At 39.3% G+C, this 24,699-nt stretch overlaps 1 protein-coding gene and 1 long non-coding RNA gene across 5 annotated transcripts; one reads left to right on the top strand and one right to left on the bottom strand.

Annotated features, from left to right (window-relative positions):
- Nucleotides 1-1,465: 1,465 nt before the first annotated feature.
- LOC147758645 (uncharacterized) lies at nucleotides 1,466-21,089 on the top strand. Its single transcript, XR_015321074.1, has 2 exons — nucleotides 1,466-1,884; nucleotides 20,762-21,089. It is a non-coding gene; the product is annotated as an uncharacterized LOC147758645 (long non-coding RNA).
- Nucleotides 16,367-24,697, bottom strand: Madm (MLF1-adaptor molecule). Of its 4 annotated transcripts, none has more exons than XM_022794303.2 (12): nucleotides 24,559-24,697; nucleotides 22,937-23,053; nucleotides 22,010-22,123; nucleotides 21,654-21,776; nucleotides 21,085-21,276; nucleotides 20,658-20,893; nucleotides 20,108-20,193; nucleotides 19,525-19,740; nucleotides 19,164-19,312; nucleotides 18,638-18,712; nucleotides 18,197-18,343; nucleotides 16,367-17,864 (listed from the first exon to the last, which is right to left on the bottom strand). In XM_022794303.2, the coding sequence occupies exons 1-12, from the start codon at nucleotides 24,628-24,630 to the stop codon at nucleotides 17,724-17,726; spliced, it is 1,668 nt and encodes a 555-aa protein (XP_022650038.1). In that variant the 5' UTR covers nucleotides 24,631-24,697; the 3' UTR covers nucleotides 16,367-17,723. The 4 variants fall into 4 exon arrangements, with proteins under 4 accessions (XP_022650038.1, XP_022650047.1, XP_086836154.1 ...); XM_022794312.2 differs by having other exon boundaries at nucleotides 21,085-21,267; XM_086980028.1 differs by lacking the exon at nucleotides 24,559-24,697 and adding an exon at nucleotides 24,319-24,472.
- Between the last annotated feature and the right edge of the window lie 2 nt (nucleotides 24,698-24,699).

The following is a 24,699-nucleotide window of genomic DNA, read 5'->3' as shown; positions in this document are numbered from 1 at the left end:
ACAGATTTCCCATGAGAGTCCGATAACATGACAAGGCCATCAGGTTTTTTATTGTCTATAAACGAAAGCTTATTGGCCGTCACAGTAGTTCTCGTTCTTGCTTGTCTTAGCGCTTCTTTGATAGTTGTGCTATTCTCGATGGTCTTCGTAGGCTTTTAGAGCAGTTCAGTGCATATAGCCCAAATATGTCGACCGTTTCTTTGCACGCTGAGCACATAGATAGGCCGCAGAGGACAGAGACACTCATTTTCAATGCAGCAACCATCGCAAAAAGTTTGGGTTCAACAAGCTATCGAATTTTAGGAGAACGAAGCTTTTAATACCCCTTATCATGTGAACATTGGGCGGTCAAGAAAACAGCAAAAAACCGTTGTGTTCCACAATTTTCTCTAGAGATTTTGTCGCTTGTCTTTCTGTGTAAACTACGCCGACCGGAGCTCCCATAGAGTGGGCTTGAGTCTGGCCCCAGTAGGATTCGGAGTCCCGTATTATCTTTGGCCCTAAATAATTTCAGTCAAATGCAATCCCTTAGTAACGGTGCCAAAAAGGGCCTAGCTGATGTGGCGAGTTCTCGTACCATATGGGCGTAAGCTCTAGCGCTCCTTGAATGCCGACCCTTACAGGTAGGCCAGCTTCATATCTCGTTGTGCAGCTTAGGATTAATGCTTTAATGATTATCTCTCTAGTGCTTAGGTCAAACATTTTCATTTTCTCAGTAGAATGCTTAGTAGGACAGGTCCGTTCAACATCGACTAACGCAAGGCCATTCCGAGCTACGTTTCCATATGCCTAATGAGACTTATGGCTGCATGATGCTAAGACGGAATTCGAATGTATCAATTAGTTCAGGTGTTTGTATATATTAGATAAGCAAGTTTCTCATTAATATAATAACATACTCTGCTTGACATCGCGTATGTGTGTGTAGTTAGCAGACTATGTATTACTTTGCTATCTATTCTCATTATACGAGTTGACACATCATTGCTAGCCTTGGCAATTCTTTGCTCAGCGGAGTGGTAGATTACTTATAATGTAGAAGTAGATTATATCCGTTGGTCATAGCATAGATGCTCTAATGCGACATAATGAAGGGTTGCAATTGACCACTGTCCTTGTTCATACAAGACTTAGTGTAAGCGAAATGAATAGTGTTTATGTGAAATTTAAATAGCTACTATAAATTTAATGAAATTGCTGGTAGTGGTCACGGATTTCATATGTACAGCTCGAAATATCCCGATATTGAAGTGATTTTTCAAAGCCATTAAAACACTTCTATATGGGAAATACGAGTCTAACTAATTGAGATCTGCCTAAGATGGTATCAGGAGGTAATGAGCGGCGTAATAGTGTCTATCATCTCCCTCGCATCTGGGCCACCTACATGTAGCAGCAGGTTCGCGGAAACGTGGTTTGCTTCAGAATATGACGCAACATATGCACCGCGAAGCGGGTAACATGCTTGTTTAGCCGGTTTGTCCGTCGTAACTAGCTGTTTCTCATTCTATACGAAGCAAAGAAATCCTTATTGACCTTCACGAAGTTTCGTGCTCCGTTCCAAGTTTGGTCCTGAAGGTTTCTGTGGCGATGACATAGGTCTTCGAACAGCCACGGAATCGGATTGCAGACACATGAGGTGATTTCAGGTCATTATATATAGTTCCAGGGCTCTTTTGACAAAGGATGCTTTTGTTCGAGGTTCTCTACCGTAAGACTTTCCCAAGTGTCGCGTATCCCGCAATCGGAGCGGCTTTGCAGCTGGAAAAGCTAGGAGCAAATGTGACAAAGACAAGCGATGAAGCTGTATCATTGCTCATACGGCTAGCACTGCCTTCCTGTCGAACTGAAACTTCTACCTTTCCTGGAGAAGAACAACTGCAGGTAAGAAGACGGGTTAACATAGGCAGGAGACGTCCTGGCAAAATGCAAGGTGTCAGTGGCCGCCATCCTGTTTCTTTCACCGTTTTGTTTAGATTCGAGGTCAGTACCAAATTTATGACTGCCATGTAGAACCGGGCTAGATCTTTTTGCTCTTCGAACCTATTGCGTAAAAGATAGATGAAGTTTTTTTTCGACCTCTTATTTGATCAGAGAGGCTCTTCGGTAACACGGAGGGTAAGGGTGGGCATACATTGTTCTTCTGAGCCAGCCTAGACGTACGTGTGAAAGGTAAGGGTTCTTTCACCCCGTCATCGATGGTTATTTTGTTCTCCTGTAGAACTGCAGCAGGAAGGTTGAGCATTTTTATAGCGGCACTCATCGTCGCAGCAAAGAGTCGAGAGCGGCCTTAAAGTCAATGGGCACCGCATATAGCGGATTGCGCAGCCTGGCCAGTATTCCTTTGACGTCGCCCGTCTGCGCTCTGTTCGTAACTCCATTGTCGCTCCGTTAGTAGGACATGTTCGCTTTCTACTTTGTTTTTATTCTCTCAATCACCAGGTCAGATAGCAGTTTATAACAAACGTTTTTTCCGTTATTCCCCGCTATGATGACGATGTGGTTCGGTCGCTCTTTTTTTTCCTAACTAGGTAGCGTCTCTCTACTAGGCTTAAAGTACATCAGTATGTAAACATTAATAAATTGATGCTGTGTCTAGAACCACTGCGCACTAAATTGCAGAACTTATCTGAATCAGCGGCTATGTCATTGCGCAGGCTTCGAAGACCTTCCATTTTTTCTCACTCTGAAGTCCTGCTAAAAGATATTGTGTTGTAGTGAGATCCCATTTTCCCATGCTGTGACAAAAAAAGCGCACCGCACTTGGTATCATATCCCTTTATTATTAATATGGGGTCCGAAGAGCTAATCGCGCAAGCCACTTGGCTGCCTTAGTCACTTGTATAGTCGATTATCTGCATTGACCATGGAATGGGTCTTCAGTCATTCGAGATATTGTTGTCTACGATGTATACATTTTTTGGCAAAAAATCGGCAACTATAATTGAACTACGGCCTTTGCTTCCGCTGGGAACGGAAGAGCTGTACTGTAGACCAAATAATTTCAACCAATGTTGCGCATAAGATTTGGCATTCACCAGGTCATATAGGGAGAACTTCGTCAATGGGCTCAAGCAACATGTCTCTAGACATCTGGACGTCGCGGGAAGATTTGGCGTGTGACAGCCCGTGCAGGAGCAGCTTGGATACTGAGGTCTATCTTCATCGGTACTGAGCACGAATGCTTGCACCCTCTGACAGTAAATGATTTTCACTTTGGAACTTTACCCTATCCCTGGTTACGTATATGATAACCTCAACCTTGTGCATGCCTAGAAAAGTCGCCGTCGAGATGGGATTGACTATTCAACAATTGTGCTCCGCGAGCGTGTTGCGAAAAGCCGGCTTGTTCAACTTCAGGTGGTTGAAGCGGGCGTCGAAGTCGCTTGTAATGAGCAGAGGAGAAGCAGAACGAGATGACAGCGCTTCCAGTCCACTTACGAATTTCTTTACCAGTACACACCTTGATTTCGAATCAGCCGGCTGAATAGAAGCTGCTACGAGACTTGATCGCTGATCGCGTAAGGTAACGATATTATAGTAGGCACGACGTCAGGTTCCCTATCTCATAGCTACCGAAACGGAAATAGTTTTACTGAGATGGTCTAGGCCTTCGCTCTTCAGCGCAGGGAAGTGCACAGAGGAAACACGCAGTAAGTTAAAAAAAATAGCAAAAAAAAGGCTAGTTGCGTAGCTTTACATCAGCACAAGAATGTCTACACAGCCCAAAGCTTCGGAGGAGAGGAGCGGCAGCCTTCCTCTGTGTAATTCTTAGCGTCTCCTCGAAGCTCGACTTTGCTATAAGCTGTGTGATCGTCTTGGCGAGCGGCTGCGGTAATTCAGCGTGTCGCGTACGCTAATCATTAACGCTGCCGGAACCTGCGTCATGGAGTCCTCTACCGTTGAAGCAAGTAGAACCCGTTGGTCATAGACCAACTATTCGCCTTGGTGCTGCCTTTCCATCACCGCTTCTTTAATGGTGGCCTCACTTGACGGTGATTCGTGTTTTTGAAGCTGATCCGATTGCCGGAATGTATATTGCTGTAATCTACATGGGGTGGCCACTCGTAGCATGCTATCATATAGCCATATAAAGCCTGAGCGCCAACGAACCCGTGACAAGCCCTGAATTCTAAGCGAGTACAACATATTCTTTTTAACCTTCTAATTAACGCCCATGCTAATTCAGTAGTCTAAAAGTTCTGGTTCGATCTGCTAAAATCTCGTTTTCTAAATTATCTAATATTACTCTGCGCTGCAACACGTATATCAGTTTTTTTTTTTCTTTACTTTCCACACTAAATTTAGTTCCGAACGACGTAATAGAGAATCCTTGTTTTTTTCCGTATTGAGCGCCTGTTGACAGTGCAGAATGAAAGCAATTTTATGTAGAAAGTGACATGTAAATGAATAGACGATGTATTCATGAAGTGAATTGAATGTAGTGACGAGTTAATGAGGTATTTACTCAACTCCTATACTATGAACCTCAGGAAAGCCTCTTGAGCAAGTTCTACTGTGCCCAGTAAGTATACTGGCAATAGTCGATTTTGATAGTCACCGAATATTTAGGAACATTGTATTCTGCAATGAAATAGCGATAACTATGTGAGGCAATGCACGCATTTATAACAATACGATGATTATTATTACCGTAATGTCTTTAATTGAGTTATGCTACGTTTTTTTTTTTTATTATTTAGTTACTTACTACGTAAGAACAATAGTTTCATATGTTCTTATTTTTCAATGCTCAGGAAGTCTTGGTCAGTAGCGTGGTGCGATTGTGGAAACTATTTTTGCAGTGCCTCCAAATGCGATCGTTTGTTGACGGGATGGTTTTTGTTAGACAATTTTGCTCGCATGATTTGACGAGAACTGGGCTCTTCAGAAATCAAAGACAGCATCTCTAGGAATCAATCGGTTCAAATTAACTTCCCAATAAAACTTGCAGTAAAGAAGTTGAGCTACAACAGATTCACGGCCTCAGACCGCCTATGGATCAATTATGACTTCGTACCCTGAAAATCCAGCTAATCTGTTTGTAACCATATTTCCATACGCACATTTTCCAGAAAAGTATTTCCTGCAAAAACAACCGTACGTAAAACAAGATCCACCTTGAACAGTTCTTCGGTTGAATCGTCTCTGATCTGATAAAAAAAAATTTATTCAGAATTACCCCCTAAATAAATGATTTTTTTTTGTTCATTATCTTGCATTAGCTGGATTATCACCATAGACGCACACATTGAAAAATGCTTTTCGTGCGAGCAAGTAAAAGTGCTACGAAATCTACTGATGGTACAAAGTTTGAGGTGCTTTTGCCACAGCCGGATATTATTTCGACAACCTATAAAACTCTTCCATCCAAATCGGCGATACCTACAATTTGAACAAGAAGCCAGCTTGGAATTACCAATAGTTTGGAGTGTTAACAACAGGAGTCGTTAGTAATCCTTCTATTTTTGCCAGTTAGCCAAAGACTAGGTTGCTCATTAAACCATTCGTTCAACACAAGCTTTCAAAGCCGTAAAATTAGTCGAGATACATACCTCGATAACACCATGTGTTGTTATTAGTATAATTACAATGCCATGCCAATGCTGTTATGACTGCTGGCCTTCACAATGGCCGAAACGGAAGGCCGAGAACATCGAAAAGAGTCGCGAAAAGTCGTTGTAAATTGTCCGCTTACTACATATAGAACGAAATAATTAGCTGGCTCTAATGAAGAGTGTATAAGTCTTCTAGGCGATCTGTGCTGATCTTTTTCGTACGCAAATCATTCTTGTATATATTAGTTAGCGTTATTCCTTGCGTAGTTCGTATACAGTCTTGTTAAATGTTAATGATATTTTTTTGTGTTTATTGGTGCAGTTGCTTTGGGAACCTATCGAGACGTAATAACGGAAGCTCAAGGTTAAATCAATGTCAAGGCTATTTAAATGAGAGTTCTTCAATAAGAAAGGCTTCGTAGGTCTAGTGGACAATATTTTCTATACCCTATAGTTAAGAATAGTTAAAATTATGTGCAACACTGCGATTCCGACAACGCTGCGGATAACGCTAAATATGGTGCTGACAATAAGTAATGAACGGTCTGTCTGCAAGGTCTGCTTTGAGGGTCAGAGCTTTGTTAAACGTTCCAATTCAATGTTGCCTCTTAGATATTCAGGTGAATTTTCAATATAAATAACAAAAACGTTTATCGTTAAAAACAGATGTATAGTTTTATTGCTCTCTTTGCTACAATGCACATCCAGCCCCAAAAACTATGCATAAACATAGTTGTTTACAGAGATATAGTCACCTCTGTCGCAAATACTGCATACCGGCGTGGTGTAAATGTTTAATAACGTATTAAATATTTCCTTACTAATTGTTTCAGCTAGTATCGAATTCGAAATTAGAAAAACCCTGTTAACGTTGGGTTCTTACAGGAAGTTTGGTCAGATGTGAATTTTGGTAGAAAAACGGATTTGTATGGCTATATAGCATTCAGCGCTAGGCTTCCTTAATTTTTTAACCAAGATTTCGACGTGCACATCTGCAATCCAATATAGAAACGCACTTTTGTTAAAGGTAGAACGAGCTTCTGTATGATAAGCTCGTTCTACTAAGTAAAAGGTTATATTTGTCTAGTAAGGTCACAGTTACTTTACATCTCTAACTGAGCTTCTTAAATTATTAATCTTCATCTCTGTGATATGAAACACTATATTGAACAAGAGCCAGTGGGTTCTATGAAGTTCTTTGTGCAGAGCTGAACATCTAGTCCGTTATCTGCCAGAAGAGAACCCTTTACTCGTGCGGTTCAAAAGTCAGCTGTGAATTGAACAAAAACAATTGTGATCTGCGCGCAAAACGCAAGTCCGTCAGTGGCTACAGCAGTGGCAAACTAGGAATTGCCTGAATAATGGTCGTCTGTCGAAAAATAAGGGAAAACGGGCGTTTGAGGAACTCGTCAATCAAAAGCATTTATTGGCTGTTGCCTGAAGAAAGAGTTATCGGAGATGCTTCTCGATGGTAATCAAAATGTGGCGCGTTTGAGTGAGTGGCTGTATGCATTCATGTGTATGTGTTTCTATACCGAAACTCTGTAACGGTATCAAGAGATATCAGATCACGGTACATTGTATCAAGCGATACAAGAAAACGTGCGATGAGGATGTACTGAATAGGGTGTAACTAGGGTTGATTAATAAATTGCAGCGGTGTGTCGCACGGTTACACAGTCCGTGAATCTTTTTTAACTGTTGGACGGTTGAAGTCTCGCCCAACACTCGACTTACGATAACTGTATAGTCAACGTTTTACAAATCAGGCCTTATTTTAAAGTTATTTGTAACTATCGTTATGAAACGAGGCAACATAAGTGTCTAGCAAGCAGTGTGGATTTGCCTTTCTAAGCCACTAATTCTCGTAATTACCATTCGTTTGCCATCGTTATTTGGTAGTTGTTATCTATACCGTTTCAAGTTGGTCAGACTTTGTCAAAGTGGATGGAGAAGGCTACATGACAGTGCAGCATGTGGTGATAATGTTATGTTAAAAGGAGACAACTATTGAAAGATACTTGATTTTTGTGGCTCAAGATTAAACAGTAAACAGAGGAGATAGTGCTTTGATCAATTGGCAGCTTAGTTGCATTGTTAAAATGGGTACGCAGTTATTAAATTAATGGGACAAATGAAGTAAAATGCCACTTGAAAGACTTCGGTTGCATCAGAAAAGCTTTGGCTGTAATATATTTGGTTGCGGTTTAGTGGTTTTACAGTACAACTTGAAAATCTTTCTGAGTTGATTGACAGATGTTGGACTCATGCCAATTCTTTCAGATTGCATAACATTTAATTATAATAGTAACTGCTGATAACTTGAGATAAAATTTAAAAAAATATAGACATTTTTATTTTACATATTTAAATTTTTCAGCAGGAACTTTGTATTACGTTACCATAGCATACCTTTGCGTTCCAGAAGTCCCGTAAAAGACATTCGATTGCCATGCAAATAAGTGCTAGACATACAATACAAGTACAATTAAATACAAGTATAAATAGGTTTAGGTAAAAAAATTGAGCTGTGTTCTTAGGTTTACAATTTTAAGTTGAGTTGGTTAAAAGCTACGGAAGCCGGCTGGCTAAGGCGTGATACTGCGTCGGTATTCAAATCAAGCTAATAAAACCACTAGTGTAAATTAGTCGTTTGTGTTATTAAAGATTCAAACGTCTCTTGCTTGCGGAGTCGGAGATTTCGGTATAATAACATAATTTATTCCATGAGTCGGCTTGAATCTCAATATTGTTTTAGCGACTCAAGCGTAGCTATATTAAACATAGCGGTGTGCTAGACAGTGGGACAGTGTTTTAGATAAACGTATGACAAAAAAAAAGAGTACCAAACATGTCCTAGAAAGTTTATTAGCTATACTTTTTTCTGAAACAGATGGCTATCTCAAATATGGCGGCCTCTTGCTGACTTGGGCAAGCCCTAAGCTGATCGAGCTCTATCCGACCATTTTCTTTATTTATTTTTCATTCTCGTGCCATATAATTCAACCAACCAATAACGGCTATATCCAGAGCGTTGATTAATCCATCATATAATCAGTGCCCGAATTTTTGAAGGTATCGACTTTTGAAGCTAAGATCAGAAGTTTGTAAAAATCATGTACCTAGTGCTAGCGATTAACAACTCATCATCTAAAGCTAAAGATCTTGTTCAAGTTGATTTTATTAATTTATTTAATTAGAACTCAAGGTCCCTTGGGCTCAAAGTTGAGCTGTTAGCGACATGGTACCGTGGTGCATAACCGTATTTTTTGTTCTGTGTGCACTCCCGTTGCTATTTTGACGCTAATCGACGCGGTCAAAAAATTAGTAATTCGTATCCCCTAGGCACTCCAATAACGTTCATTTCACGTTCATTCTGAAAATTTGCATCTATGACCACTGGAGATGCAGATTTACTGCGACACTAATATGTTAGATTTATTCATCTAGAAACCGGGTGCGCATGCGACAACATCTGGTTAACAGATGCGTTTTTCGGGTAACCACGCATCTGGCACGTTTGACGGTGCGCTGATATTGAAGAGTGTTGCATAACGCGTCAGATATCCTTGAATTTATTTATGATAGTGTGCCGCATCAGTTATCTTTGAGAGTGGCAGGATGCATCCGTTCTTGGGTTTGGGTTTCTCTAGCGTGAACATGTCCGCAACTGGAAATCGAGCAGCACGAGACTAAGCATTGACAGGACTTCAACACGTCGCTGCGGCATCTGTCTAAGTTCGCAACGCCAGCAGCTTCTTCTGTACAACTTACTATTGTTTCGCTCGTTAATCGCCGTTTTTACCAGAAGCGGGGAGTGAAATCAATATATAACCCAATAAAAAAAAAGCCGTAAAATTTGCCACAAGAAAGACTTTACAGTGGTATTGGAGAGCCATGTCCGATAGCAGATCGATTTTGATCATATGCCCACTAAACCGGCTAACCATCTACAAAAACGCATGTTATCAACTTCCAGTATCCAGTGCTGAGAGTAAAACTCATAACATTCATTTAAGTAGATAGAAGCTAAAACTTGGCAGTTTAAAGTGCTAATTTTATAGCAGTGCCCGAGAAACAACTGGCTTCAAAAGGAAACGGACATTTTAAATGTAGATATGGTCCAGGCCATACCAACTATCACCTTCGTTACGCTACGTTCGGCTACTCAGTACAATATTATATATATAATATCATGTAGATGCTATTTTTCACTACATCATTTTAGTATTTGTGTAGAGCGTTAGACCAGGTCAGATCGAAAACAGTTTTGCCCCACCTTATCTGAAATGTAGGACAAATCACCATTTAAAGTATTGCAGTATTCATAATTGTAAATTTGTTGTTGAGTCTTCGTGAGGGACAGTTCCAAGTGCGACGACATAAACGCACGGCTCGGCTGATGGAAACAGCCTTCAATAACTAATCCTTATTAGCAGCGAGCACCTGCAAGATTGCGCGATTGATAATTGCATATCTAAGCCTGTGCCTAAATCATATGTTAGGGGTTATTGAACTATCGAACAGTTTCTGAGGTAGACCACCAAAGTACCCACTTGTGAACGAATTTGCGTGTATGTCAAAGTTGTGACGCACAAAATCGTAAAACGTGAATTTCCAATAAACACAACCACCAAATACTAATTCAGGCTCTGATGCGTGAATCTTAAGGTGCAGTATTTGATCAAGTAAAGCCATAATGAGTTTTCTAAGCACTCTGTCAGATCCGCTAATCAAGACCATCTCCCAATCACTAGACCGCTACCCTCATCCACACACGGCAAAAATGTCACGAATGTCGAGTTGAAAAAAACGCGTAGGCTAGTTAGTAAAAACATTTTGATAGAAATCATCTATGGTTAAAGTGAATCTGTATTAAGTCAGGCCTACGTACGTAAGCTGTCTTAAATAATCTCTAAGAGGCCGCTGAAGGGTTACCTAATGCCTTCTTTAAAATGACACAGCAAGTTTTTGGTCCTGATATCAAACCGAATTCATTTATTACAATGCTTTTGGTTTAGCTGACGTGAATACAAAAATAAAAGTAATGTAGTACATGCGTTTATCCACTTTTTTCAAACGTTTCCGCCGTAAGATCCCTAGGGAGCATCCGCTCCGTCAACCATCATTGTTACTAGCCTGGTTAACCGATTACGCAGTTCTGGCAAAAATAGTATGAAAGACGGAAATTGATTTGAGAGATACTCTAAGTGACGTTTTGTTTACGTGAAGAAAATCTGTCAGGTCTTTAATAAGTGTACTTTTAACATGTATATTTAACATTTTGATTCATCAAAGACATCGGCCGAGTGACTTCGAAGTGTTCCACGTAATCTCTCTGTATAAGAGAAGAATGATCGATCCAATCCAAATAAGTACTGATTCGCAATTCTTACAAACATTATGGCGCAATAGTTTTGGATTACGTGTCAATCAACAAGCTTCATTGTACGAGATTCTTGCGTACAGCCTGCAAGAACTCCGTCAATTTCAGCTGAATACACTAACTCTCAACGATATAACTGGGTTACGTCGTCATTTAGCAGTCGGTGGTGACACTGTCGCTGTTGACTGCCTCGACGCTTAGACTATACTTGATTTTTTACGCTTTAGCTGATTAATACTCACTTATCTGAAACTTAACTCGTTGTCTTCTAGTTAGCTTCATATCGGTGAGGGTAAAATTATTGTGGTCAACTCAGTCCTAGATTTTACCTCCTCGGCATTTGCAGAGTCTTTTACTTCGAAAAGGTACAAAATGATAAAAAAATAAGTACTAAAATTTTAGTTTACGCAAAAGCGGCAGTTAGACTTCTCTCATTATCGCAGTGTCCCTTTACCCTATGTCACTACGTATGATTATTTAATGGGCCGCGTTGTAATAGCATTGCAACACTTCTGGCAAAATCACCTAAAATAATCAATACAAAATTATTGAATTCGAGCTGTATTTGGCCTTCGAAGATCAGTCCTGAAGGCTCATTCTCAACAAATTTGCCGGTGTTTACAGCCTATACAACCCTATACAATCTATTGGAAGATCGAACAGTTATCAACGCCTTCAGATGGTCGTCTGAGGATCCATCTGTTCGTGTTACGATTGACTGGAGTTTCAAACTGTGGTTTTAACTTGTACACTAAACATTTTTAAATAGAAAATATATGCCTGAAGGTGAAGTTCTTTTCTTGTGCTCCTAATCTTTTAAAAGAAAAGAAAAGATAAAGCACATGTGTAAAAAACACGAGTTTTGTGTGAAATCTGTAAGGCAACATACCATCATAACTCTGAGTAGCACTTGAAAGAAGGCAATTAATTTGAATTTTTTCTTTAATATACTGATGGTATAAACACAAAATATCAATTTAATTGTACTAAGTAACTTAAGAGCAACCGAGTTCCGAAAGTAACTTAAGAGCAACTGCTGGACTGCACCTTCTAATGCAGCAACAATTTATATGTGGTACGTATGTATAAACGAGAAATTAAATTTCTTTATATTAGTAAGATTACAGCACCCGAAAAGTGCAGTCTCGTAATGCTACACTGCTGAACCTCGTTTATCAGCTAAATATACCAATAACCCATAAAAATAAACAAGGGCCGAAATTAAAATATTGCATAACCCAGCTTTCTGTAAATGAAAACTTGATTACCTGCGAAGGCAAGAGCACACACGCTAGCGATACGCACGCATGCCTGCACATTTTACTTTCATATTATACGTTACAACGTAGTTTTCAAAAATAGATTGCCATAATTTTTTGACCCGAAATGCTCGCTATTGTCTGCGCTGCAAAAAGGCTTCGATCATACGATCAACCCAATAGCGCGAATACCTTGAGCCTTGTAATGCTGCGGAAAGTAATCTTCTCGTGCTCAACTCACGGTGCCCATCCAACAGCGAAGTTGTCATTGCAATAAGCATGATGGAAACGTAGGCACGCAATAAAGTTGTTACGTATTTATCGTACAATTATATATTATGATTACATAAGTGGTTGTTTATCTAGACGCCTTTGTGATCTGACTATTGTCACCATTGAAACTGCTGTTATTTATGCTGCAGCAGTTGCTAGTGACGTCCACTAATCGCTGCCAGTCGCCATATTATCCCCACGCAGCGAACATCCCTACCTCAGAACATCAGCGGCCACATATAACAGCAGCAAACACCGTCATTTTTTATCCTCACGGAAGAGTGATTGCGTTTCTGTGTTTGTCCTCTCCTGTGACGTCATGGAAAAGCCCTTTTCAACACGGACGCAAACAAGCTGAAGTGGTTCGACTTACTCTTGCTTCTTAGGGTAAGCGGCCTCGTTTGTCAACGCAGCTACAGAAGGAACATCAAAGCTTGTATAGTGCGTCACAGCGTTGTACAGAGCAAGACAGCGAAGGCAAGGACAAACGACAACCACTAAGCTAAAGATGTATAAAGGGCGCAAAATAGAAGGCGGAAATATCTCGTGACGTGTAAAAGCAACAATTAAATGACAGTCGGAATGAAATACTTTGATACTAATCAGGCAGGTATCTGATTACCAGGTGGAGTTCACGCAAACATCGTGTCGTCGTCGACGCAAAGAAAAAACACGCAGTGCCAAGAACACTACCAAGACGTGATCAGTTTATAAATTCAGCAATTATAAAAACATTTGAGAACTCTAGCAAAGCCTATTATTGGGTGCATCCATGCCTCTATTGAGAGGCTTGGATGCACGCAATAAATTGGTTGCATCAGCTTAAAGAACAGCTAGGTTTTACCGCGAGAAGGTTTACGGTACGTACAAGTCTACAATTGAGAAAAAGAGAAAAACAAACAATAATGCAGATCCTAAAGACTGTTTTTTCCAAACACAAAATAACATTAGGCGTTATTGTGAGTTAGAATATCGTACATGCCATACCCCGTATTATTACATATGGGACTACGATGTTTATTCGTACATATGTAAGATGAGGAGACATACTGCTCGTATTTCTGTACATTTCTTTTTTACGAGGCACAATGGGCTAACAAGTGTTTGACGTATTCCTAACTTTCTAATAATAATTCTTTTGGAAGCTTTAAAGAAAAAACGACAATAAATTGACCCAAGGAAAACTCATCGAGTTTCCTTGACGTTTGTCCGAAGTGGCCTGTTCCAACTTATTGGTTACTGACAATTCTCTCTTTGTTACGCAGATATGAAAACTGATATTCACAGAGAGAGTACCAGCAATGTTGGTGTATCAGTTCCGAAAATATATGAGTTGCAATAAAGGATTCTGGTCGCTTCTGCTTCGCCGATAGTGGTGATATTGCGTTTATTTTTTTTCTGTGACATGTACGCCTGTGGGTACGTGCTTCTAGTGCAGCGATTGGTCAGCAGCTGAGAAGTCAATGATCTGGTCTTTTATAGCAAGTGCCACCGTATGTGATACTATGTATCAAGTTTAAGCATAAATTAGTACTAGTATACGCTTCAAGTGGACATTTTGATGTCAATATGATGCAAGTAAATGGCTGTCTATTTAATAAGTTGTGCTTACATGCAAACAACTTTGCACATCTAGTCGTGGTCACGCCAAGTTATACCAATCACCCTTATTATTTAAATTCCTTTAAAAAAATTGTCATAAGAGACTTTTGCTTTCTTACAGAAATTCCACCCCATCACTTATCTTAGGCTAAAATTTAACTTGTATACTGTCGAATAAGTCTCATAAGTTTCTCATAATTTCCTTCAACATTTATACTACATAATCGCATTCACTCGATGTACGGACTGAAAAGTACTTTCAGAACTCCTAAACGAGAACAATACTAATCATGCTGTAATTCATTTCCAGAGACCTCTAGTTTTTTGAACGCTTCTAATTTTCATCCTTTTTAGCTAAAAAGATAAGTGGACATCATGCAAAAGTAAGGTCCCTAAGGGTGTGATGAATAAAAGCATGTTTTCTTTAATTATCTAAGCATAGATGATGCCTCATTAACGCAGGAAACTTGGGATTAAGAGAACTTAAATGCACTTCTACTGCCCCATCCGAATGTTTATTTTGCACTCAGCAGTATACTCATTAGGCTCACTGCATTTGAATACACAGAAACGTCTAACGATTTTAGGATAATGTCGACGAAACACAAGAATAAAATTTAGTGCATTAATAACCTGTAATTTTGCCATGTGCATTTACTACAGATTAGTTGTTTTATTAGTTTAAATCTAGTAAATGCCTATCTAGAATGCATACAAATATGTTTACAAGGTCCTTACAGCTCGGTTTCTAAAAATCTGTGGTTGAAGATGAAGACTTTCTTTACAACACAAAACTACGGGCTAACTTTTATGTAAACTTAAGAGACTATATAAAAAAAATTCCATATGAACTTGGGAGAGTACATAAACATAAAAACTTGCGACAGCAGCCACGTTTACTTTTTTACGTTTTATTTATATTTATTTTAGTTTAAAATTTATTTTAGGAGGGCGTTCTTTTGGCGGAGACCAACAGAATAATTCCCTGAAGCAAGATAAAATCTGTGTTATAGCTTAGATATGTTGTAGCATGGCGATTTCTGTTTAGCTGTTGACTGAGAAGTATACATAGAAAACAATACGCTAAACCACACTATTATGGGGATTTCGCCGCGTAAATCTAAACAACATGAAAGGAAGTATGGAAACAAAAAAGGAACTCAAGTTCACGAATTTCGGTTGTACTTCTGTATGTTTTTTATACATAATGTAATGATATGGCCTTCACTGATGACCTATGCATGGATGCCTTTCTATTATCCATTTTTGTATTATCCATCCAAATATATTGCGGACTTAGCTTTCATCCTTTAACTCGTTGGTTCAGTTAAATATTTAATCGTCGTGTTGGTCCTAGTTGGCTCTGTCTGGTGATTTTGTAAGAGACAACAAAAAAGTAAAACCTATATTCGCAGACGTTTCTTGAATACATATTACCAGTTAATATTGCCCATAAAGATTTGATATATTTTCTGTAACCTGAGAATGTTGGTACAATGGATTTACGAGCATTCACAGCTTTCACTTAAGCCCTTAAAGCTTAAATGAATACTTCGCATATAGAAGCCCGCGAGTTTCGAAATTTCCAGACCATCCTGAATACTATATTTTTATGCGAGCGATTCTGTTGTGCCTGTACTCAATGAAATTGTAATATTGGACTATGAACTGGACGTTCCATGTATAATAGAAGCCCTTATTTATATTTCATTTACCTACAACGTTTATGTACAGTCGTAGTTTATCAAACAGCAACAACAACCACAACAACAAAGATTTACAACATAATTGATAAGGATTACCTTAAGATGGCTGTGATGTAACGTGAACTATAATACACATTGGTATTTATCTACTTGACCAAATCGAAACCCTTTTGTTATAAAGGAAAGCTAAGTCAATGAACCTGGAGCTTTAGATTGGTTATTCGCAGTCGTACAGTTGTTGCTGGCAGCAACACATTAGACTTTTTAGCATTTTTTGCCCTATCAGAGTTGGCTAGGGCTCATGGCTATATATATATATATATATATATATATATATATATATATATATATATATATAGAGGGAGAGAGAGAAAAACCTATAGGAATAAAACAAGATTTCTATTGTAGGATACTTATGCTTTTTCTAATTTTTTTTTTGACAAATTACGATGAACATAATTGATCGTCTTGCAGCTTAACAATCGCTATCGCAACTACTCCAACTTAATTTCATACCTTATCTAATATATTAGCTAGGTACATTTAGAATACCTATGAAGAATAAACACACCATTGGAGATGTTCAGCTTTGGGTTTGACACCGCTTCTGTCATATTATTAACGCCTCGTCATATTTTATCCGATTCACCTACATTTATCCCAGCCCTGTTCCCCCCTCGTAAAATCTGTTTATACCTCTTATATATCTGCACTTCTGATAGTGCTTAAACACGTTCAGCTGTTTTCTGCCTGTTTTATTCTCTTTAGCAAAAGTGTCCCTCGCACCGTCTCGGGACCCTAGTGTTTCTTCGTTTCCACGATGCGAGCACAATATGCGCAGATGGCGATCTCAGAAGGGCGCATCATTTCAGACTGATAATCCAATATTGAATTGGCTAAAAGCGACCCACTGCACTTGTACCGACGAACGATGACGCATCGTAACTTCAACTACGAAAATTAACATCGATTTTCTATGTGCGAACCTGATTCGTGTCGAACAGAAAACCAAATACCTTGTCTTCACTCATTGTTCTAAGAAGTTTTCAGAAGAAACGTAGTATTTGTTCGCAGGACGTCATCATAGTAGGATTGAACATATAAAAAAGCACAGATTCACACACGCATACATATGTATTCACGCAGAATGCCTCTATGCGTTAATACTAATAATCTACGGGCTTAATCTCCGTACACTGCTAATCTTCAAACAAAACCAACCCTATACGATGTTTCTAACGTAACAATGCTATGCTGTTGTTTCTCTTGAGGGGTAGATCGACACGACGTCCTACGAAATCGGAATCAAGCTCAGCTTGGATTACGGCAACTGACACGTGACAACAATGCACACAAGCTACCGGCCACAAGAGCGAAGAATCAATAGCTAATCTAAAACCTGTGTGATTTTTCAACAGAAGAATAGCTGTATAGATTCACGTCCTGACAAGTATGCTCTATCTTTCTACTAATGTGTTTTTATTTTCGTTTGTCTGTTTCTCTTTACCTCTCTCCCTTTCTCTCTCGCCTTCTCTTTTGAGCCTATGTACGTTTTTGAAATAAATTTTCATAATACAGTCAAAGTGACCCATTCACCATTGCCGTCGTCATTATTATTAATATTATTCATCGTTTCCATGTTCATTGTTCTGCTGCGTGTGACATACGACTGACTTCTCTGCCCAAAAGATGACCACTAGCTACATACGCGTTCACACACATATTATAGCACAGCAGCACTGAATGCAGCGATAACAGCCGCATTCATTAGCCACGTAAAATTACAAACAGTTGTTCACTTTTACAGATACATAGATATATATTTAGTGTCCCTGTATGACTAGGCCAAGGCACATGTTCCGGGAACCTTGATCGGGGGGATGTCGTAGTTCTCCTGGTCGTCATAAACAACCGACGCAACTGCGTCTTCGGGCGGACATCAAGCAAGGTGCATAATGGCTCCTTCATGATGGTTTTGAGAGCCCATCACACTCTGTATTTCTAAGGGCTCAACAGCATCCTCTGGTGACAACACCATTAACTGCTTCTTCAGATAGCGTTTCATTGTATCCATCAATACCTGTAAATAAAGAAAGACACCAAATATTGATTCTGTTATATTTACGCAGGAAGAGATAGACAGAATTTCGGCAAACGAAAAAGTGGATTTTTTGTCGGTTACAGTTCACTACTATCTAGCTAAGCTAGCTCTATTAGTAGCTTAAACCACAACCGCAAGGCAATGTTCAAGACAAAAAAGTCATTGTCCGTAAATAAAAAAACTGCTTCGTAACGTATTTGCCGTTTCACAAAAAAAGCTTCTAGCATAACATTCTTCTGTGCATAGTCATTTGTCGTAAGTACCTGCTTCAAGTTTTCACATTATCCGGAGACAGAATCTTTGTAACTCACCTGATCAACCATGCTCCAGTCTTCCTTGTTAATGAAGCCAAGCTGAACTAGGTCTTGCGTAAGGGTTTGCACCTCATCGGGCGTTGTCAAATTTGTCGAGAGTTGTCGATTCATTTTGTCATCGAAACGAAGCAAAAGTGTCAGCACCTGTTGAACGTTTACATACGTTAAATTTCGATAACAAAGTATTAACTTCATTGTAAAATGTCTCCTTAATTGAAGATACCAAAGTAGCTAATATTTATGTCAATGCCCTCTGAGAAGCGCTTCCTATATGGTAGGCAAACTGAAAACCTAATTTACACTAGCGTTTCTTAAATCCTGAAGACAGTAGTGTGAACAAACGTTTACTTTAATTAGATACTTTGAGAATTATTTCACTATTCCCTTTTTTTTGGATTGAGCCAGGGGTTTTGCAAACGAGTTCTTTATTAACGCTACCATGGAATGCGAAGGCTGAGCTGTCGGCACTGGCACAGCGCCTGCTGCGCTGGGCGTTGGTATAACTTCCTCCTCCTGTGATTGATAGAAACAAGTCGCAAACACAAATCGTGAATCTAGTACTTATTCTGTGATCATTGACCTAGTTACACGCGCATACAAGCATACAGACACACACATACGAGTGCGAGTTACCTAAGCAAAACGGAGGTTTTTACGGTCCACTTCATTTCAAACGGTGACTGATTTAAACGATGAAATCTTTTGACAAATAGGTGATGACTTACTGGGAGGCGATATAATTTGTTTCTCCAGTCCACCAGATGCGAGCACATTATACAACAAATGGATACCACGATAGTGATGCACGGTGGGCAATTTAATAAAAAAAAAATAAACGGCACAGAAATGCTGTGTCAGTACGTGTTTACATCTGCATATGTGTAAATGCAGTAAAGATGAATAGCTACGACTTTCAACTTGATAACAGACATTGCAAGCTATAATCATTATTATGTTATCGTACCTGTTTAATTGTACACATGATGTTTACGATGTGCCGCGTTTCCGGGTCGTATCCTGCGGGACTGGGGCTAGTTTTACTCTCGAGAACCTCAGGAGTGCGGGGCCGAACTCCAAAGCCACGTGATACAGGATTTGGTCCCCGGCCAAATGCTGTGCGATGTAAAAAGCAATATAAAGCATTACATGCACATGTAAACTGCGGTGAAATGCAAAACCGTATTGTAAGCATATCTAATTATGGATTAGTTAAATACGCTGTTAACTATAGAATTTAACGGATATACAGCGGTAGTTAATTCTAAACTACCGCTGTATATCTTTCAAGAGCTATGTCAAGAGAACAAAAGTCTTATATTATCTACCTGTTAAAGGGTAGATGCCATTTCGAACATCCTCTAGCAGCTTTTCCAGCTCAAGAGCGGGTACTTGTTTCTTCTTGATTGCCACACCTTCTCGGCCGTCTTCGTGGGTAATCTCAGCGACAACATCGACTTGCGAGCACCTCAGATGCATCGCTTTATCCGTAAGTTGATCGGGCTGATACCATGAACTTTGCACAATTGCATGGGCCGAAAGCACTAAGGCATTACACATATATACGCAGGTGTATGTTAATCAATGGCAATAGAATGCGAGGGTCTAAGCTCAACCAGCGTGAAAGATAATTAGAAGTTCTCACTTTTGATTTCATTCATAAGATGGTAACATATGTACATTTTTTACAAAAAGCATTGTTATTGGAACTACTTCCTATTTATTCAACATGGTTCGCTCCACAGCACTCATTTCAAAATAAACACTGTGTGCATTCAAAAAAATCATAAAAACTTTAGTTAAACCAACTACAAAGATGTTTTGCCGCAATCGATGACTTCCAAGCAGACAGTATATGTCATATATAACGTATTTAAGATCAAGGTAAAGAATGATAAGGGTAACACACACCTTGCAACGAATAGATCTCAAAGAGAACGGGATGAAACAGAAGTTCTCTGGTCGTCGGTCTTAGTCGAGGCAATTTGTTTAAACATCTGTAATCAAATCGTTATACTTCTAATGTCGCACGCGGGTAGAGTAAGTGTATTTGACGATCTCGTTCATTAAGGGTTACGGACCGTGACATCTTAATAATTAGTGTCAATTCATTACTTATTATACCTAAAATATCGGTCTACATAGCCTATAATATTATATTCCTTTTTCGCATTTCTTGAAGACTGAAATCTAGGAAATGTATTACAATTAAAAAAGTAGTTTGATGTATGAACTAAAACTGGCCCGCTTCAGTCCTTTATGCCTGACGCCAGTACGTCCGGTATCGCCATCAGGCGTTCCATCAGACAGCTGGCTCTGAGCACGAAACGGAGCCTGTCGATGCCCGGGTTTAACACAGACCATAACGTATCCCTAAGATTAGCATGCAGATACATTATCCACTGAGCCATCGTGGGGACGGCCCACTTCTATCGAGGTGGAATCAAGCCCATATTAGTACCTTTTAATGAGGTCCCTCTGCTGATCATTTTCAAGTTGTTCAATGGTCTTTTGAATAGCCTCGTCCGTAATAATTTCTGAAGTACCATTGTTCTGAATTTCCAGAGCCGCCATTTCAAGAGCGCACATTCCAAATGAGTAGACGTCGGCTGCAGGCGTTATTAATGAGAATACCGTTTTGGCTGCATACTCGGGTGCGACAAAATGTACATTATCAAGATGCTGCGTCGTACGAACCTGTCAAAACAGACAACGGATGAAGCACAACAGGAAGTTAATATTTGTCTGAAACATATTAAGCTGTATAGACTTAATATCTCCATGATCATTTAGTGCTTGTGAGGGCTTGTCGATGAGCAATGTGCCTTACAATAAATATATAAACTGTAATAATTAACAATAAACAAATAAAACCGTATAGTGGTTACCGTTTTCACATGCATATTGATGGCATCGGGTGCGACGGACCCTATTTTAATAAGGCCGTTATGTTGGATGAAGATCGTATCACAGGTCAGGTTGCCGTGCAAGATTGGGGGATGACACGAATGCAGATAGTAGAGCGCCGACAGAATTTGGCGACACCAGCGTTTCCATGAATTCAGTGTTACCTGGTAACCCTGTTAAAAGTTGTCAAAGGGCCCTATAAAAGGTCATGGCCTATTTCTGACTTACCTAAAAACAAATCAGTGTAACACCCTTTTTGATGCACTGATTTTCTCTTGAATATGAGGAATCGAAACCTCACGTCACTCATAATCTAATCTTGTTATTGCTAAAGCTGTCAAAAAATACGTATATCAGACGACAAGAACTATGCCAATTGCACTATACGAATGAGCATAGTTCCTGCAGTCCTATCGATTTGCTTCACTATTGTATGCCGAGTGACCAGCTTATTGGGGTAAGGTAGATAGATTCTCTTTCTCGTTCAATGGAAAATCTATGCAGCACTGTAATGTACCACGTTCTTACGTATATTGCCGTTAAATTTTACCTTTATTGCGTTTCGTTTCGTTCGTTTAAGAAATTGCTTCACAGAGCCCGAGCTCATATATTCCGTAATGAAAATGACCCGAGGTGGCCCCTCTTTATGATCATCGATCCAATAATTGTGAATCTGTAAAACATAGAAATTCGTTTAACCAGTTGTTGATGCAGTCCTGTAACTCATTCACACAAAAGCATACACCTGAGTATTACTACTGATAACACTTCAATTATAGCAGCGCAGGTCAGCCCCATGAACATTTCTAATAAGTTTATGATAACTGAGATATGCAATTAACATTGACATTAGTTTAATACAAATAACGGATTAATGTTATGAAGAGAAAAAATGCCCGCTGCTACCTTGACGATATTAGGATGTGATAGTTGTGCCAGGGAATCAAATGTTAATTTAATTTTCTCCTCCATCGCCTTAAAGTTCTTCCGTTCGCTGAAGTTGACTTCGTTCCATACGACCTGCAATTAAATAACATTTTAGTCATCCTTATGAGGATTCGCTACACTGTTCGTCTAACTACTCGCAGAATTCAAACGTTTTTGTTTTGCTTCTTCAGCGCCTTCGACGGCTCATGTTATATGAATAAGTCTTCGAAATATAGCGTTCAGAACCTGTTTTCACTAGAAAGCCTAGCCGCGGTGGGTCTTGCTGGACAATTTGTTTGACCAATCTTCGAAATGGCATGGTAACCATATGTGACGGTAACTTTTTTCTAACGCTGAAATTTTAACCGAAAATCTCTGCACACTAATAACTACCCTAGCAACGGACATAAAACGATACGCATTAGGCACCCAGACCACGGCATTGAAAATACATGGAAATATATGTATCGGGAAAATATTCCTCATGTTGTGGGTTGCACTATGAACAAGATCACTTTAATAACATCACGTTACAACACTGCTGTGTACAGTGTTGTTTCGGGCAGTTTCAGCCCTTATCGACACGCCTGCGTTCCTCACTCTTAACTTTGTTCTTCTTTTAGCACTGTGTTAAAAGGTTGCCATTTGACTCAATTGAGGAAGCGCTACGTAGCCCGTTACACCTTGAAAATTTACCGCTTCACGTATGTATCCACAACAGATTCACCTGCTTTCACAGTATATCTTATCCTATTGATGTTGTTGGAAGAAGCTTTGTTCTATTTTTTCAACACTTATTAGGTCATTTTTTAAATATAATACCGGCTTATAGTCTTTACATGAAAAATACCCTGCTACGCTTAATCCGGTTAGCTTTTTAACAGGAAGTAGTTCAGAAACCCATACCTCGACACCTTCCTCAGTGTCCATTGCAAGGTAGGCGGCATCGATGCCTGGAATGTCTCGCTGCTGAACCTCTTCGCGCCGTTTATGCCACCGCCCACATGGAGACTCCTCTAAAACCTGCAGAAATTATTATTATGATTGACAGTGTTTGCTTGCTACAGAGTTGAATCGAAATAATATCTTTTGAGTTCAATACAAGTACGCATTGGAACAACACACATTTTTTACAAAAATTACATACTAGCTTGAATCGTAAAAATATGATTTTAGTGATGTGGTACTGATATATGACTTCCTGTAAATCCGATTATAGAATCGATAAAAATCAGAATGAAATTTATGAATTTGTGAAAATAAATGGGTTTATGCTTCAGGATAAAAAAATGCATAGCTACATTATATTTGTTTATTCTCGCTCACTGTCTGTTAAGAGCGAGCGGCACCAACATGTGCACTTCTTGCTCCTAAAATCTTAATGTTGGCACTGATAGCTCTACAAAGCTAAAATTGTCAACTTTGTACAATTATATCTAGATCCCGCCGTAAAAAAATATTTTACGCTTTACGCGGTGTCATAGTGAACGTTGAAGTTTCAACTCTCATGACTCTTTGACGGACTAACTGTTTGTTAATCATTTCAATAAGTATAGATTGTGGATTGCACATTTTTTCAATTCAACTTAATGTATGTGTAAGAGATTTGCAATATAAACACAAATACGGTCCAAGGCTGTGAGCGTAGCAAATAAAATTATACTATGCGATGTTTTACCAGGAGCCCAAGCAAATTTGTAAGCATTAAGAAGTACTCTGACGGTCGTCCTTCAGTAGACACTGTTATCCGATCAGCATTTGCGCTATCTGCAAACTCAGTCTTAGCAAAAAGTGACTAACCATTTCAATCAAATTATGTTAGAGCTCTTGACTTGGGTAACTTCGAGATGTTAACATTATAATAGGATTTTCGGACCTGTATTCTCATGCAGATTTTTCATGTAACTCCAATGACTTTCAGATTCAGTGTTGTCATTTAAGGGGCACAAAGGCCTTGTTCATTCAAAGCAGGACTACAAGTGCTTCGACTGAGTTAAAAACTAATTCAAATCGTTTTCTTAATGCCTTCTTGCCTTTCTTGTGAGCTCTGCACAAGAGCTCAAATTCACTGACTGTTAACTGAGGATGATGTATTGATAACACTTAGCATAAAAAATAAAATTATCGATAATTTGCTGCGTCTAAGCAACTTCGAATTGGCGACCCCTCATGAAATAAAAATTTTACTTAAGTATAAGTCGTCGTAACGCATAAATCTTGTCTAATTTACTATTTGATATGGTAACACCGATATCTGATCATTTCACATGTTCCTTATAGTTACTTACTACAATAGCGATTTCGAAAAGCGCACTTTCTCAGTCATAATAACTTGTTATAGATTAAGCATACTCATTGGCTCACTATAGCAAAAATCTAGTAATTTTGGTTTTTCCCAAACAAATAATTTTCAGGCCATTGTTCCTAGTTGCAGAGCACAATGACGGTTCATACGAGCAGGTTTCCGGTACAATTAGACTACTAACGTAGGTAAGACCAAAATAGAGAGGATCAAAACGCGTACGCACCTCGCTTTCATCCTCTGAATCGTCGCCCGAGACACGTCGCTCCTCGGCGTCTTTTTTCTCTTCGGTAGCCATCGCAATAAGTAACACTCAGCACAGTTTGTTCCGTATAACTACACACCATACAATGACGGCACTTAGAAC

The sequence above is a fragment of the Varroa destructor genome, unplaced genomic scaffold (genome assembly GCF_002443255.2).
Source record: "Varroa destructor unplaced genomic scaffold, Vdes_3.0 BEIS01000001.1, whole genome shotgun sequence".
In the NCBI taxonomy this organism is placed as follows: Eukaryota; Metazoa; Arthropoda; class Arachnida; order Mesostigmata; family Varroidae; genus Varroa; species Varroa destructor.
This window is presented reverse-complemented; position numbering and strand designations above follow the sequence as displayed.